Source organism: Phyllostomus hastatus, unplaced genomic scaffold (genome assembly GCF_019186645.2).
Source record: "Phyllostomus hastatus isolate PE091 unplaced genomic scaffold, TTU_PhHast_1.1 phas_scaffold_1674, whole genome shotgun sequence".
NCBI lineage: Eukaryota > Metazoa > Chordata > Mammalia > Chiroptera > Phyllostomidae > Phyllostomus > Phyllostomus hastatus.
In genome coordinates, this window is record NW_025334011.1 from 31,407,351 (window position 1) to 31,421,297 (window position 13,947).

General features: G+C 38.2%; 1 protein-coding gene and 1 non-coding gene across 2 annotated transcripts in view; one reads left to right on the top strand and one right to left on the bottom strand.

Moving 5' to 3' along the window:
- FBH1 (F-box DNA helicase 1) overlaps positions 1-13,947 on the bottom strand; it is a 43,770-nt gene that overhangs the window by 14,302 nt on the left and 15,521 nt on the right. The window contains exons 6-13 of the mRNA XM_045858149.1: positions 11,873-12,063; positions 8,407-8,499; positions 7,977-8,071; positions 5,373-5,541; positions 4,437-4,659; positions 3,756-3,843; positions 3,585-3,671; positions 2,742-2,878 (exon numbers count right to left, since the gene is read on the bottom strand). Coding sequence (XP_045714105.1) covers positions 2,742-2,878; positions 3,585-3,671; positions 3,756-3,843; positions 4,437-4,659; positions 5,373-5,541; positions 7,977-8,071; positions 8,407-8,499; positions 11,873-12,063 — 1,083 coding nt within the window. The remainder of the gene's footprint in view (positions 1-2,741; positions 2,879-3,584; positions 3,672-3,755; positions 3,844-4,436; positions 4,660-5,372; positions 5,542-7,976; positions 8,072-8,406; positions 8,500-11,872; positions 12,064-13,947) is intronic.
- On the top strand, positions 10,236-10,386 carry LOC123831384. Its single transcript, XR_006787905.1, has one exon. It is a non-coding gene; the product is annotated as a small nucleolar RNA SNORA62/SNORA6 family (small nucleolar RNA).

Sequence of the window (13,947 nt, forward strand, 5' to 3'; positions counted from 1 at the left end):
CATGATATTCATTATCTTTTCCATGCATTTCTAATTTAAGGTAATAAAGGATGATGTGCTTTGGTGAACATTAACAGTACAGTCTAAGAAAAATGAGACTTTCAACAAATAGTACTTTGTTGCTATAAAGCTTTTCTGAGTAAACCATAACCCAAATCATAAAATAAGTATCTGTGAGTCAGTGCTGATATAAATAAATGACTGAATAAATAAATGGGAAAGAAGACACAAATCTCCCTTGCAGAAGAATTACAAATAATTTATGTAGCCATTCCAACACTTATTCCTTGAGTGAGGGTTAAGTATAGTGACTTCCTTCCAAAGTATATATTATAGTATGGAAAGGGCAAGAGGCAAGGAGAGTAAGTTCACAGTAGAGAAACCTGACAAACACTACTTCCACTAGATGATCAAGGTCAATATCAACAGTCATAAATCATATTCCCTCAATATTATGTGATAAAAATGATAGTATGTGCCCTCGATATTATGATGCTAATGACAATTTTTGTTCTGAGAGATCTTCCTCCTCAACACTCATAAGATCATAAGAAAAACAGTTGACAAATTTTAACATAGGTATCCTACAAAACACCTAAGCAATACTCTCTAAAAGTGTCAATCTTCAAAAACAAGGAAAGTCTGAGAAACTGTCACAGCCAACAGGAGGCTATGAAGACATGACAACTACATGTAATACAGTAACCCTCACAAGATCTCGGAACAAAAAAGGACATTAGATAAAAACTAAGGAAATCTGAATAAACAAAGGGCTTTACAATCATGTGTCAATACTAGTTCATTAACTGTGGCAAACCCATTACACTACCATGTTAATAATAGGGCAAACTGAATGCACGGTATATGGGAAATTTCCGTACTACTTTCTCAATTTTTCTGTAAATCTGAAACTAAAAACAGCCTATTAAAAAAAGTTACTCTGAGTTGATGTTACCCCAAATCACTGTAGGATACAACAGGAACTCAAAGGAATAAAGTATCAGAGTAGGTTACAGAACTTTCTATAACAGAACAAAATAGTTCAGATTATACTTGAATAGCTGGCACATCTTATATCCTCTGACTAGAAAAGAGTTTCTTAAAAGCAGTGTTTCTTGAACCTCTTGGTCTCAGTACTCTTTACACTTCCAAAAACTGCTGAGGCCCTAAAAGAGTTTTAATTACATGAGTTATATCTAACTATAGTAATCACTAGAAACTTGGATTCATTTAAAAACAACAATAGCCTTGGCTGGTGTGACTCAGTGGATTGAACACTGGCCTGTGAACCAAAAGGTCGCTGGTTCAATTCCCAGTCAGGGCATATGCCTGGGTTGTGGGCCTTGTCCCCACATGGGGGCATGTAAGAGGCTACTGATCAATATATCTCTTGCAAATTGATGTTTCTCTTCCTCTCTTTCTCCCTCCTTTCCTCTCTCTCTCTTAAAAAAAAGTAAATAAATAAAAATAACAATAATGATTCTGGCCAGGTAGCTCATTTGGTTGGAGCACTGTTCTGATACACCAAGGTTGTGGGTTTGATCCCCAATCAGGACACATACAAGAAGCAACCAATGAGTAAATGGGTGGAACAATAAGTCAACGTTTCTCTCTCTCTCTCTCTCAAATCAATCAACAAAAATAAATAAATAATAAAAAGACAATAAGAAACCCACTGCATAATAATATAAATAATACATTTTTTAAAAAACATATTTTCCAAAACAAAAAAAATTTCGCACGAAGAATGTCACTCTTTTACATTTTTGCAAATCTCTTTAATGCCCAGCTGAACAGAAGATAGCTGGGTTCTCATTCTGTCTGTGTTCTATCTGCGATGCTGTGGTGTTTTAGTTGAACGACATAAAGGAAATTCAGCCTTACACACATGCATATAGAAAAGGGGGGGGAAGTTTAATAACCTTTCCAGACAATCAAGGACACCATGAGTTGTCATGCTCACAATGGCAGACATAAGTTTTCCAAAATTTTCATTTCACTTGAAAGTAAAGGTTTTATCTTTGGCAACAAAAAATTGTAAGTTGTTTTCCTTGAGTCACAGCTCATTTCATTCCTTTTTGGGAAAATGTTAAAAACCCAAATCTGAATAACCGTAAGTCTGTCAGCTGTTCTTTCAATGACAAGTGGTATTACAAGAAAAAAAAGCTGCCAGTGTAGCTCCCGCCTCAGTTACAAAAGTGCTCTTCATTAGAAAACCAACATACTTTGGTATGCAGGAGTACTTTATTCATACTTCCCACTTCATCACCCAGAACACTGAAGAGACATCTTCAAGAAATAGGAGTTAATAAAATTAATCATTTTTGCTATGTAAAGCACATTCTTAAGTGAACTGTGTGTGTTGTTGTTGTTGTTGTTTGTTTTTAAACCCGTATGAGTGCATGGCAGTAAAGAACACAATGACTGCTGGTACCATTTCGTGCGGATGCCTTCATTCATGGCAAGGCATGGGCAGTTTCACCCACGCTGCTTTGCATTATCAGTTCAAATGTCAACACAGTGAAAAGGGCAAATTACTATTATGAAAACTGTTTTGACTTTGGAGGTCCCCTAACAACCAGAGAACCACTGCTTAGAAGCAAGGATTGGCTACATACTGTGAATCTGATACAAAACCTTGCACAGGTCCTGGCACATGGTAAGCACTGAAAAACAAGGGTGGAGAACCACAGTGCTTACTTACGTACTGCTGGGGACTTGGAAGCAAAGAGAACTCTTACCTGTGTGAGATAGAAGACATGAGTGTGAGGGACCGTGAACAGGGCGTTGACTGCACCGCGGAAGGTATAGATCTGCTGGTGTGGGTCCCCTACGAAGATCTTTCCACACGGCTGAGACAGGACTATATTCATGATTGCTGCAACCAATAAGATGGAAAAAGTAAGAGATCTAAAAGAGTACCAACCCACATGGCAAAAGGAAACCACATTTCAGACAGAAAGGATAAAAATGGTTTCGTGAAACTAAGCCAGGGCACACTGTCTAACAGAGTTGTGTTTTCCTGCAGTATAGGCATAGTCAATCCAAAGAAATCATTTAAGAACAGACAAAAGAACAGTTTCTGATCCCAGGAAAGTAGATTATTTTTAGTCCTAGACAAATTTTTGTGTATAAGAAACCACATAGGCAAATATAAAGTGAAGTAGATTGTCTTTTCTCTCTTAATATTATAACTTAAACTCCCCAAATGACCTACAAAGTCACACTATTTTCTACTAGCCATCTGAAATATATATAACACAAATTGTTCACTCTAAACTGACAATCTCTTCCCACTCGGCATGAGCCTAGGTCCCTACCCTCTGATGACCTATGCTTAGTCAACATTTAAAAATAACCCAGAGCAAAACATTAGAGGAAAATTAATCTGCCTTGGGTGGGGGAAAAGGACAATTGTTGAAATCCAAAGTCAATAAGAGATTTCTGAGTGACTGAATATCATTTGTTCCTCTTCTTTAGGACAAATAAGAATGATCAACTCATTTCATGCATATGTCCTCTTATATAATCATGATGTTGTTTCTATGTATTTGAGACTACTGACGTCCTGAATAGTTTATCACCTGGGGTACAGTCCTGGGCCTCATCCACAAAGATGGCATCAAAAGAGGCAAGCAAAGGTTTGCTCAGCTGCCAAAGTTTCAAGTAGCCTAAAAAAGGGGAGTAGCAAGAGTCAGAACTTATAACTAAAGCAGTTACATCTAACAGATATTGAGATTTGGGGACTTGCATACCATCATGAGTCATTTGGTAAGCCTCTTCTTTGCATTCCCCCAGCTTCTGCATGTTATCCCAAAGGCGGCTTGCTTCAAGAACACTGTTCTAGAAAACAAGTAATCGGTAATTCCTAGTTTAAGGCCCTGGAAAAGATAGCACCCTGAAATCACACTTCTCGTTTCCACATACAGAGCAGAGGTCAGAATAAAGGCACCATCACAGTTCGATGAGTGGCAGTCACTTCCCTAACTTCCTTCCGGCTTCACAACAGCCCAGTGACAGAACATTGCTCAGACAGCACAAAATCTGATGGACCAGAAAAGGCTAGATTATTTCTCTAGATTTATGACTAATAATTAATTCATAAAAAGAATGGGAAAGGATTGAAAAAACTTGTTAAAAATTAGAAGAGATTCCTAATCTTTAGATTTGTCTAGCAGCCCCATTGAAAAGTTCTTATAAATCCTAGGTAGGTGCCTCACTGCTGAATGGGAAGACCATATGGAGTGAGCTGTCCATGAATACTCTTCACAGAAAACGCTTTACAACCCACAACTATAACTGACCTACAGTCACCCCTCTACCTTTATCTTCTACCAGCATTTATGAAGAAATGAAAGACAAACATAACACTGTATCATATCAACTCTTCTCATTTAACCCCTGATCCCTTATTCTAAAGATATTTAAATACTCACCAGTTTTTCACTCTGTTCAACCATGACTCTCTGTCCCTGGTTGTCCTTACACCAAATAGGCACATGATCAATAGTCAGCTCTTCATCAGCCGAGGCGAAGAAGTTTTCTAAAGTCTTACACACTAGCTTGGCTCTTATGAATCCACCTTTCCCTTCAGCAAGGACAGAATTGACCATGAAGGGTGTTAACTTGGAGAGATTCAATTTCTTCTTTGTTTGGTACCTGTAATACATACCCCAAATGAATAGTATTTGGCCTTATTGACAATGCTAATAAAATGTGCCCCCTGACTCCCAATCCCCTTCTCTACAATGACACCACAAGGTCACTCTCAGTGTCACATACAGATGAGGGAAAATAGAAAACCAGAGAGGTTGAGCCAGGTCCATGTATCATTTGAAATGGCTTCACATTAAGCTTTCAGGAATTTGCATACAGTAACTCAGAAGATGAAGTGGGTCATGGCAGACACTACTATTCTAAGTTGTGAAACAGACTCCCCAAGAGGCCCCTAAGGGCAGAAACTCAAAGTTTCTTGAAACTTTCACATCTAAGGGAATGCTGGTTCAGAGGCCTTGAGAGACCTGGGGCAAGTATACCTCAGCTTAGTTTTCTCCCTCTCGCCCCATTCCAAGGAAGCCTAGAAGTGACCAATCAGATTGCCGATACCCTGAACTCTAGACAAGTCTTTTAGTTTCTGTGCTTCAATTCCAGAGAAATGAGTTTGGCTCCCCCTTTGGATATTATTTGTAAACAATGTGTTTTTATTGAGTAAAAGTACAAATTGCTAAATCTATATTTCCTGCCTATAAATGGAGACAAAAAGGTTAAATTTTCTTAGTGTCATTGTGGTGTAAGTCCATATGTGATCATGAGGATTACAACATAAAAACAGTGGTTAGATATAATAACAATGGTGGCAATGTAATGCTCACTTCCGCCCAATGTGTCCATATGCCATGGAATGAAAGGTTTTGCAGGTGACATTGCTGGGGAAGACTCGCTCGGCCTGCTTTGCGATGCTCTTGTTGAATGTCACATAAAGAAACCTGCTCCCAGACCACTTCTCAGCATACTTGACCAGGGTAGAGGTCTTCCCAGTGCCTGGGGAAGCCAAGAGGAAACGAAGTGACCTTCTGACCAGGAAAAACTGTTCCAAAGGATGCCTTTATCAGGGCTTATCCATGCTTATCTCGCCTCTTGTTTGAGACCAGACTGTGACAAGTTTTCCAATACCGATAAAAATGAACAATGGTATAGTGAAAAAAAAAATAGATTCTAAACCAGGTTAACCTGTGTGGGGATTATGGCTCTGTCAGGTTTTAGTCAAGGAATGAAGGGCAAGCTACTTGGCCTCAACAATCTTCAGTTTGCTTCTCAGTCATGAGTGGGTAACAATGACTTTGTAGCGGCAGGCAGGATGAAGATAATCATCAAGGTACCCAACAGAAGAACTCAATACATGGTAGCTATGGCTGGCCTACGGCTCATTAACGCTTTGATGGCAAGGGCATGCAAATGAGATTCATTCTGAACTCTGTCTGCCCTACCTCTCCATCATTCATCCAGTCATTCAGTTATTCAATTCTCATTCATTTAAAAATATTTATTGAGTAATACTACATGTTCAGCTGTATGTTAAGTATTGGGAGTATATTAAAAGACATAAAGCAATGTTCCTACATTATAATCTAGTTGAAAATAAAATACCAACACAGTTGAAACAATTAGAACAAAATGAGAGTATGATGATAACACAATAAAGTGAAAAAGAATATAAATTTGGAAACAAAAAATTCTCACCAGTCAAAGAAGAAAAATAGTACCTCTTTTCCAACCTTACAGGGCTGTTTTGAATATGAATGACATAGTGTAGAAGTATTTTATAAAATGTGTGTGTTGGCTATTCTTACTATATAATCAGGTACCAAATAGTTAATATGAATAATTAGTTATAGGGAAGAGTTCAGAGATCATGTAGGACTCAAATGACTAAAGAAGCCTCCATCAGGGAAAACCAGAAATGACGAGAGTCACCATGGTAGGGCAAAGAATAAGAGAGAAAGGGAGGAAACAGAGAAGGAGAGGAAGAGGGGGAAAGGTTTTTGGAGAGGAACAAATCCAGCTTTGAATTCTAATTTAAATCACACTTTGAATCCAGCTTTGAATTTTAATTCATATATTATATACTATATTATGTACTATATAATTCTTACTATATGGTTATATAGTATGAATAATCATATAGTAAGCATATAGTAACCATATAGTAAGAATAGCCTACATGCACATTTTAAAAAAATATTTTATTTTATTTATTTTTAGAGAGAAGGAAAGGGAGAGAGAAAGAGAGGGTGAGAAACATCAATGTGTGATTGTCTCTTGTACACCCCCAACCGGGGACTCAGCCTACGAACCAGGCATGTACCATGACTGGGAATTGAACTGGCGACCCTTTGGTTTGCAGGCCAGGACTCAATCCACTGAGCCATGCTAGCCAGGGCAGAATAGCTAAAATGCACATTTTATAAATATTTCCACTCTGTGTCATTCATATTCAACAACCCTGTAAGGTTGAAAAAGCGGTACTATTTTTTCTTCTTTGGTGACAATTTTTTGTTTCTAAATTCATGTTCTTTTTCACTTTACTGTGCTATTTAACCTGGGACAAGTCATTTTTCTTTTTTTTAATCCTCACCACAGAACATGCTTATTGATTTTAGAGAGAAGGAAGGGAGGGAGAAAGAGGAAACATTGATGTGAAAGAGAAACATAGATTGGTTGCCTCCCACATGTGCCTGCCCAAGGATGGAACCTGCACCCAGGCATGTGCCTTCACCAGGAATCGAACCTGCGACCTTTTTGTTTATGGAACAACACCCAATCAACTGAGATACACCAGCCAGGACCTGGGGCAAGTCATTTTAATTTCTCTCAGACATGTGACAGGCATTTAAGAAATGGCTGTTGTTGTTTTTACTAGGATATGTAGGTAGAAAAAAAAGGGAAGGAATTCCAGGTAGAGAAAATAGAATGAGCTAAGTTTCAGACAAAAGAATAATCAACACTTTATGAGACTGTGAGGACAATGAGCTGACTGAAGCAGGAGAACAGTACACAATATATTTAGGAATGTAGGTTAGAAACAAATGGTGGAAAGGCCTTCTAGACTTCACCCGATAGAAATCAGGAGCTACTAAAACTCTCTGAGAAGAGATTAACACGACCTGCCAGTATATAAGCAATCAGTGACTGAGCACATATAATGATAAATGACAGGCTGGATCAACCCCTTTGGTAACTACCCAGCAAACTAACTCCTATGAACTGTTGGTCTCACAGGGAACTCCAGTGTGGATGCTCCCTGGAGTTGTAAGAAAAAGCAAGATCTACTTGGCAACTGCTTTTATGATTATTTCATTGCAGTAGTTTAACAACAGATCAAAGTAAAGATACTCTGGAAGGTAACAGGGAAGCGGGGTGTAGTGATATGAGTCATGACCCTGACCCTCTATTCCAGTACTGGCGAGTTCGCTTACCTGCAAATGCCATAATTTTTACCACCTGGAGAGGTTCCATCTTATGGTTCAGAATCAGTTGCTGTTCATGTGTAAGTTGGATGGTTGTTTTCTTGCTGTAATCATTACAGAAGAAACATTAGAAAAATACAAAGGAATTGAAAAGACCAGGAAATGGACTGTCAAAAAGCAAACAGCTAAATCAGATGAACAAAATTTAACCAAAAACAAGACCTCCCTTTAGTGTGATAAAAATGTTCTAAAACTGGAATATGATATTGACTGCACACTTAGTAAAACTAATAAATATCTCTGAATTATACAATTACAATGATAAATTTTACATAATGTAAATTATACCTCAATAAAGTTGTTAAAACACCTCTCCTCCTAAGTATGAGAGTCAAGAATGGAAGACAACACACACACACTTACTTATCTGTGTACATACCCTGGCCAAACTGACGTTTCCTCTTTAACTGTTGTGGCCTGAGTGCCAGAATTCTCCTGAATATACAGGCAATAGAAAATGTTATAGTGGATCCTAACAGGGAAAAAGCAGATTTAGAGATTATCAAATTAAGTCCCAATCTGTATCTTATTTTTTCTCAGATATATTTAGACTCTTTACTGTTTCTTAAAAAAAAAAAAAAAAAACCCAAAATCAATAAAACTCTACCACCATTTTATGAAAAAAAGGAAAGAAAAGAATTTAAGTATACCTAAAGCTCACCAAAGCTCTCTCAGAGAGCACAGTTCTAGGAAAGACACCTAGCTCCAGGTGCAATGACAAAAGGAGAGAGACCAGGGCATGCCCTTTGGGGAAACAAGGCATTAGCTGTGATCATAAGAGACAAATAATTATAAGAGCAGTATGAACCAATTGAAAAAATCTATTTTCTGTTCCTACTGGTGAGATTCTTGTTCAGCATCAACATAATGTCATCTTATCTTTCCGAGCCTCCGTTGCTGCTCTGTTCCCTGAGTCTCATGAGGTAATATTGGTTTAGAAGCATGAAGAACATTCCTACTTTTAAGGTTCCAAAGAAAGTTTGCTACATGGGTAACAAGACATGATTACCATCCAAAATATATGAACTCACACAATTCAACATCAAACAAACAATTCATTTAAAAAAAGTGGGCAGAGGACCTGAACAGACACTTCTCCCAAGAAGACATACAAACAGCCATCAGATATATGAAAAGATTTCCAACTTCACTAGCTAATAGGGAAATGCAAATCAAAACTACAATGAGATACCACCTCACTTCTGCTAGAATGGCTGTTAGACAAGACAAGTAATAACAAATGTTGGGGAGGCTGTGGAGGAAAAGGAACCCTCATTCATTGCTGTTGGGAATGTAAATGGGTACAGCCACTATGGAAAACAGTATGGAGGTTCCTCAAAAAATTAAGAATAGAGTTATCTATGACCCAGCAGCCCCTCTTCTGGGTATCTACCTGAAAACTCAAAAACATTTATTTGCAAAGATATGTGCACCCTTATGTTCACTGCACGTTATTCGAAGTGGCCAAGATATGAAAATAACCAAAGTGCCCTTAGATAGAGGACTGGATAAAGAAGATGTGGTACATATATATAATGCAATAGTACTCAGCCATAAGAAAAGATGAAATACAACATTTGCGACAACATGGATGGACCCCAAGAATATTATGCTAAGCAAAATAAGTCAGTCAGAAAAAGCTAAGAACCATATGATTTTACTCATATGTGGGATATAAAACTGAAACTCACAGACACAGACAACACTATGGTGGTTACCAGAAGGAAGGGGTCAGGGGTAGTAAAAGGAAGGGGGTCAGATATATGCTGACAGAAGATGATATCACTTTGGATGGTGGGCACACAATGCAATATACAAATTATATGTCATAAAAATGTACACTTGAAACCTATATGACCCTATTAAATACTGTCACCCTAACAAATTTTTTTTAAAGATAAGATTACCAAGAACTAGAAAACAAGACAGCCTGCAAGTCACCAAGAGAGACCAAAGATGACACAGTGCACTCAACAGAGGCACCTGACATGGTTAAACATGTCCCATCACAAGCCACTCCAAACCTCTCTGTGTTTACATGAACCCAAACTCATATCCTTCTATCACCCTTTGCCCACCATTTAGGGCATTGCACCCCATTCCCAAAGGGAGAAGAGATGATTTCCACACATCAATCTTGTTGATGAAACAAATACTTTTAATAATACAACATTTCAGTCTCTGGTCATACTAAGATTATTTCTCAGGACTGCACATTGTTAGAGCTCAGAGTAGAGGCCGCTGGTGGTGAGGAACTCATGAGTGGAGGTAGTGTGCTACATAAGGGGCAAGTTTTTGCTAACATTGCAAGGGGCTCTGGCCCAGCCACTGGAGTTTGATAGTAATCCTTGCTACAAATGAAAAAAAAAAAAGATTATCTCCCAGGTAAAGCAGGAAAAAATATATAAACACAACATATCATATCTCTCATTCTTCATCTATGTCCATGTAAACATGCAGATTATTTACAGGTTACTATTTGTACTTATGGTCATTATTCATCATTTTTGTATTTGTCTAGTCCTAATTGTGTCATAAAGCTCCTTGCCTCACATCTCAATGCCAGGGAGTGGGATACAACATAAACTATATTTAATGAATTGAAATATATCTCAGAAACACAGCAAATACTCTTTTCTGGAGAATAAATGTTCCATACTTAAATTTCACCATGAATGGCTGGGCCACAGCTCACCTGGTGCCTCCAGAAGCTCCTCCTAAGGCTCATTAACTCCAGAACAGGAAATCTGGAAATCCTCTCTGTAATGTCTCCTTCTCCAAGATCTGCTGCATTGTCACACTGCCTGTCTCCATGCCAGGGGTCAGGGCCTCCTAGAATTTGCCCTTCATACCTTGGATTTCATTCTAACTGCTAATACAATCTACAACTTCCTTTATCTGGTCACTGTAGACCTCTCATAATCATATACCAGTCTCCCTCTTATTCACTACATTCTTGTCACTAGGCTTCTTCTGTTATTTGTATACACTGAATTTATTCCCATCTTTGGGCCCTTAAAGTATCTATGCCTTCTGCTAAAGTGCTCTCCCCACAAATCTTCAAATGGCCAGTTCCTCCTGACATTCAGGTTTCAATTCAGATGTTACCTCCTCAGAGAAACTTTTCTTACCCGTTCTAAAGCATTATTCCCCATTGCCCTTGACCATCATCTGTTCTTTCCTTTGCACCACTAATCACTCATTACAATAATCTTGTTTAAATTATTTACTTATGCAGTATCTGTCTCCCCTCACTAGAACACACAGTCCACATGAAAGGCATTGCTAGTGCCTGGAAACCTATCTGACATGTAATAGGTGTTCAAAATTCTGCTGAATGTACACATCCCTCTCAAAACCGACCTGTGAATATCTGCTGGTGAGTGAAACCATGATGGTCAGTCAGAATTAGCAACCCATTAGCTATAGCCTTTCTCACACTAAGATGATAAACAGACAAGACTTAATCACAATTTTTATATCATATCCCAAAAAAAGTGAGAAATAGGGGAACCAAATCCTAACATTTTCCTAGGAAAATATAGCCACAAATGACTAAAGAAGGCATCTTTTAGTGAGGAGACCTCACTTGGAGCTTTGATACCCTTACATGTAACTGCGTGTAAGGGTATTCTTTTTACAGTTGTACAGCACTTTATATTTGCAGAGCACTGTTACCTGCGCCACTCCACTTAAATCTCACAATTCCTTTATTTTGCAGATAAAGAAACTGAGCAGTGTGACTTTTATGGCTTGCCCAGTGTTAAAGTGGTGGAGCTGGGACTTGTCACAAGTCTAGGACCTTCACTCTGTCAGAGTCTCCACCCTCCCTCCCAATACTTTACCTATTGCTGATGTTAATTCCCTTCTCCCTCATGGCATAGAGAAGCACAGCGATGCAGTATAAAGTCTCAGTGATGTCTGGCATTGTCACAGTGGAGCTAGGCCTCCTGAGGCAGAAGAGTAGCTGCTGGATGTCATTTACACTGTTGGAGAGGAGAACAATGGCTGCTACCAGAGCCCACACGTTGACACCCTGGAGGGAGATGGATCAGGAAAGGGAGAAAAGACCCAAAAATACAGGTCACGATTAATAAATATCACATCAGACAATCAGTGAGGAAACCCAAGTTTGGGGTTCAGGTGCCAGGTACATATTGCCTGACCTGAGTGCAAACTTCCCAAATGATATGAGGGAAACAATGGGAACCCTTTCTTTTGCCCTGGATTCCTTTCTTCTAATCACTTCTGGGTTTAAGTTCTTAGTGTAATTTAATAACATTTATAAACTATTTAACATAGAACTTTGCGAGAGATGATGCTCTCATCTCCCCACCCCTCCTCTCCAGGTTAGTGTGAGTTCTCAGGTCCACACACACTCAACAGCATCACAATAGGATCATTATTAAATGTGTGTCTGCCTGCAAGGCACAAAAGATGAGAGATACAAAAGAAGACAGTAGGCCACAGGGGTGAAAGCAAGACAGACAATTCTCTGGTATTAAAATATTAATTTACAATTTACTTTGTTATTATTGTTTAATAATTATTAAATATTAATTTAAATAAATATTAAATAAATTATTGAAAAGTTATTATTACAAACACAGTATGCTCTATTTAGTAATGTCTAAGAAAATGTTCACTGACCTGGAAATAGTCAATAATGGACATATATTTTTATCAATCTTAACTTTACAAATCTCCCTGTTTAAAAATACATTCCAATTTCATCTGCAAAATATATAAAGAACTCATACAACCCAACACCAGGAAGACAAATAACCCACTTAAAATATGGGCAAAGGACCTGAGTAGACACTTCTCTAAGGAGGACATACAGATGGTCCATAGACATAAGAAAAGATGCTTAACATCACTAGCCATCAGAGAAATGTAAATTAAAACCACAATGAGATACTGCCACCTGTCACAATGGCTATCACTAATGAATCAACAATAAGTGCTGGCAAGGATGTGGAGAAAAGGGAACCCTAGGGTATGGCTGGTGGGAATGCAGACTGGTATAGCCACTGTGGAAAATAGTATGGAATTTCCTCAAAAAATTAAAAATGGAACTTCCTCATGATCCAGAAGTTCCACTGCTGGGAATATACCTTAAGAATCCTAAAACACCAATTCAAAAGAACTTATGCACCCTTCTGTTCATAGCAGCACAATTTATAATAGCCAAGCATTGGAAATAGCCTAAGTGCCCATCAGTAGATGAGTAGACTAAAAAACTGTGATACATTTACACAATGGAATGCTATGCAACAGAAAGAAAGAAGGAAGCCCTACCTTTTGTGACAGCATGGATGAACCTGGAGAACATTATGCTAAGAAAATAAGCCAAGCAGTGAAAGAGAAATGCCATATGACCTCACTTATAACTGGAATATAATAAACAAAACTAACTAATGAGAAAAATAGAATGAGGCACATGGAAATATGATAGCTGTAGGAGGAAAGGAGAGGTGAGGGAATGGTGGAAGGAAGGAGAAGGGACTAGGCAAAGAACATGGATGAAAGACACATGAACATGGACAATGGAGAGGGGATTGACTGGGCTAAAGGGGTGGGCTGGGTGGAGGAGGCAAAAGGGAAAAAATTGAGACAACTATAATAGAATAAACAATAAAAATAATAAAATAAAAAAATAAAAATAAAAATGCATTCCAAAAAAGGTACATTCCATGTACCTTCATGACAATTATCCTGTGAAAGAAAACTCACTCTACCATCATCAACAATCACTGAAGACAGAAGGAAAAATGCACATGGATTAATTTCTCAGTATATTGGTTGCAGGCTGGGGTTGCATATAGCTTCTAAAATAAGTTTTGAAAATCCATGATCTAAATGAGGAGCCTCAAGTCAGGAAACTGAGGACTATTTCTACCTTCTCATTAACTCACAT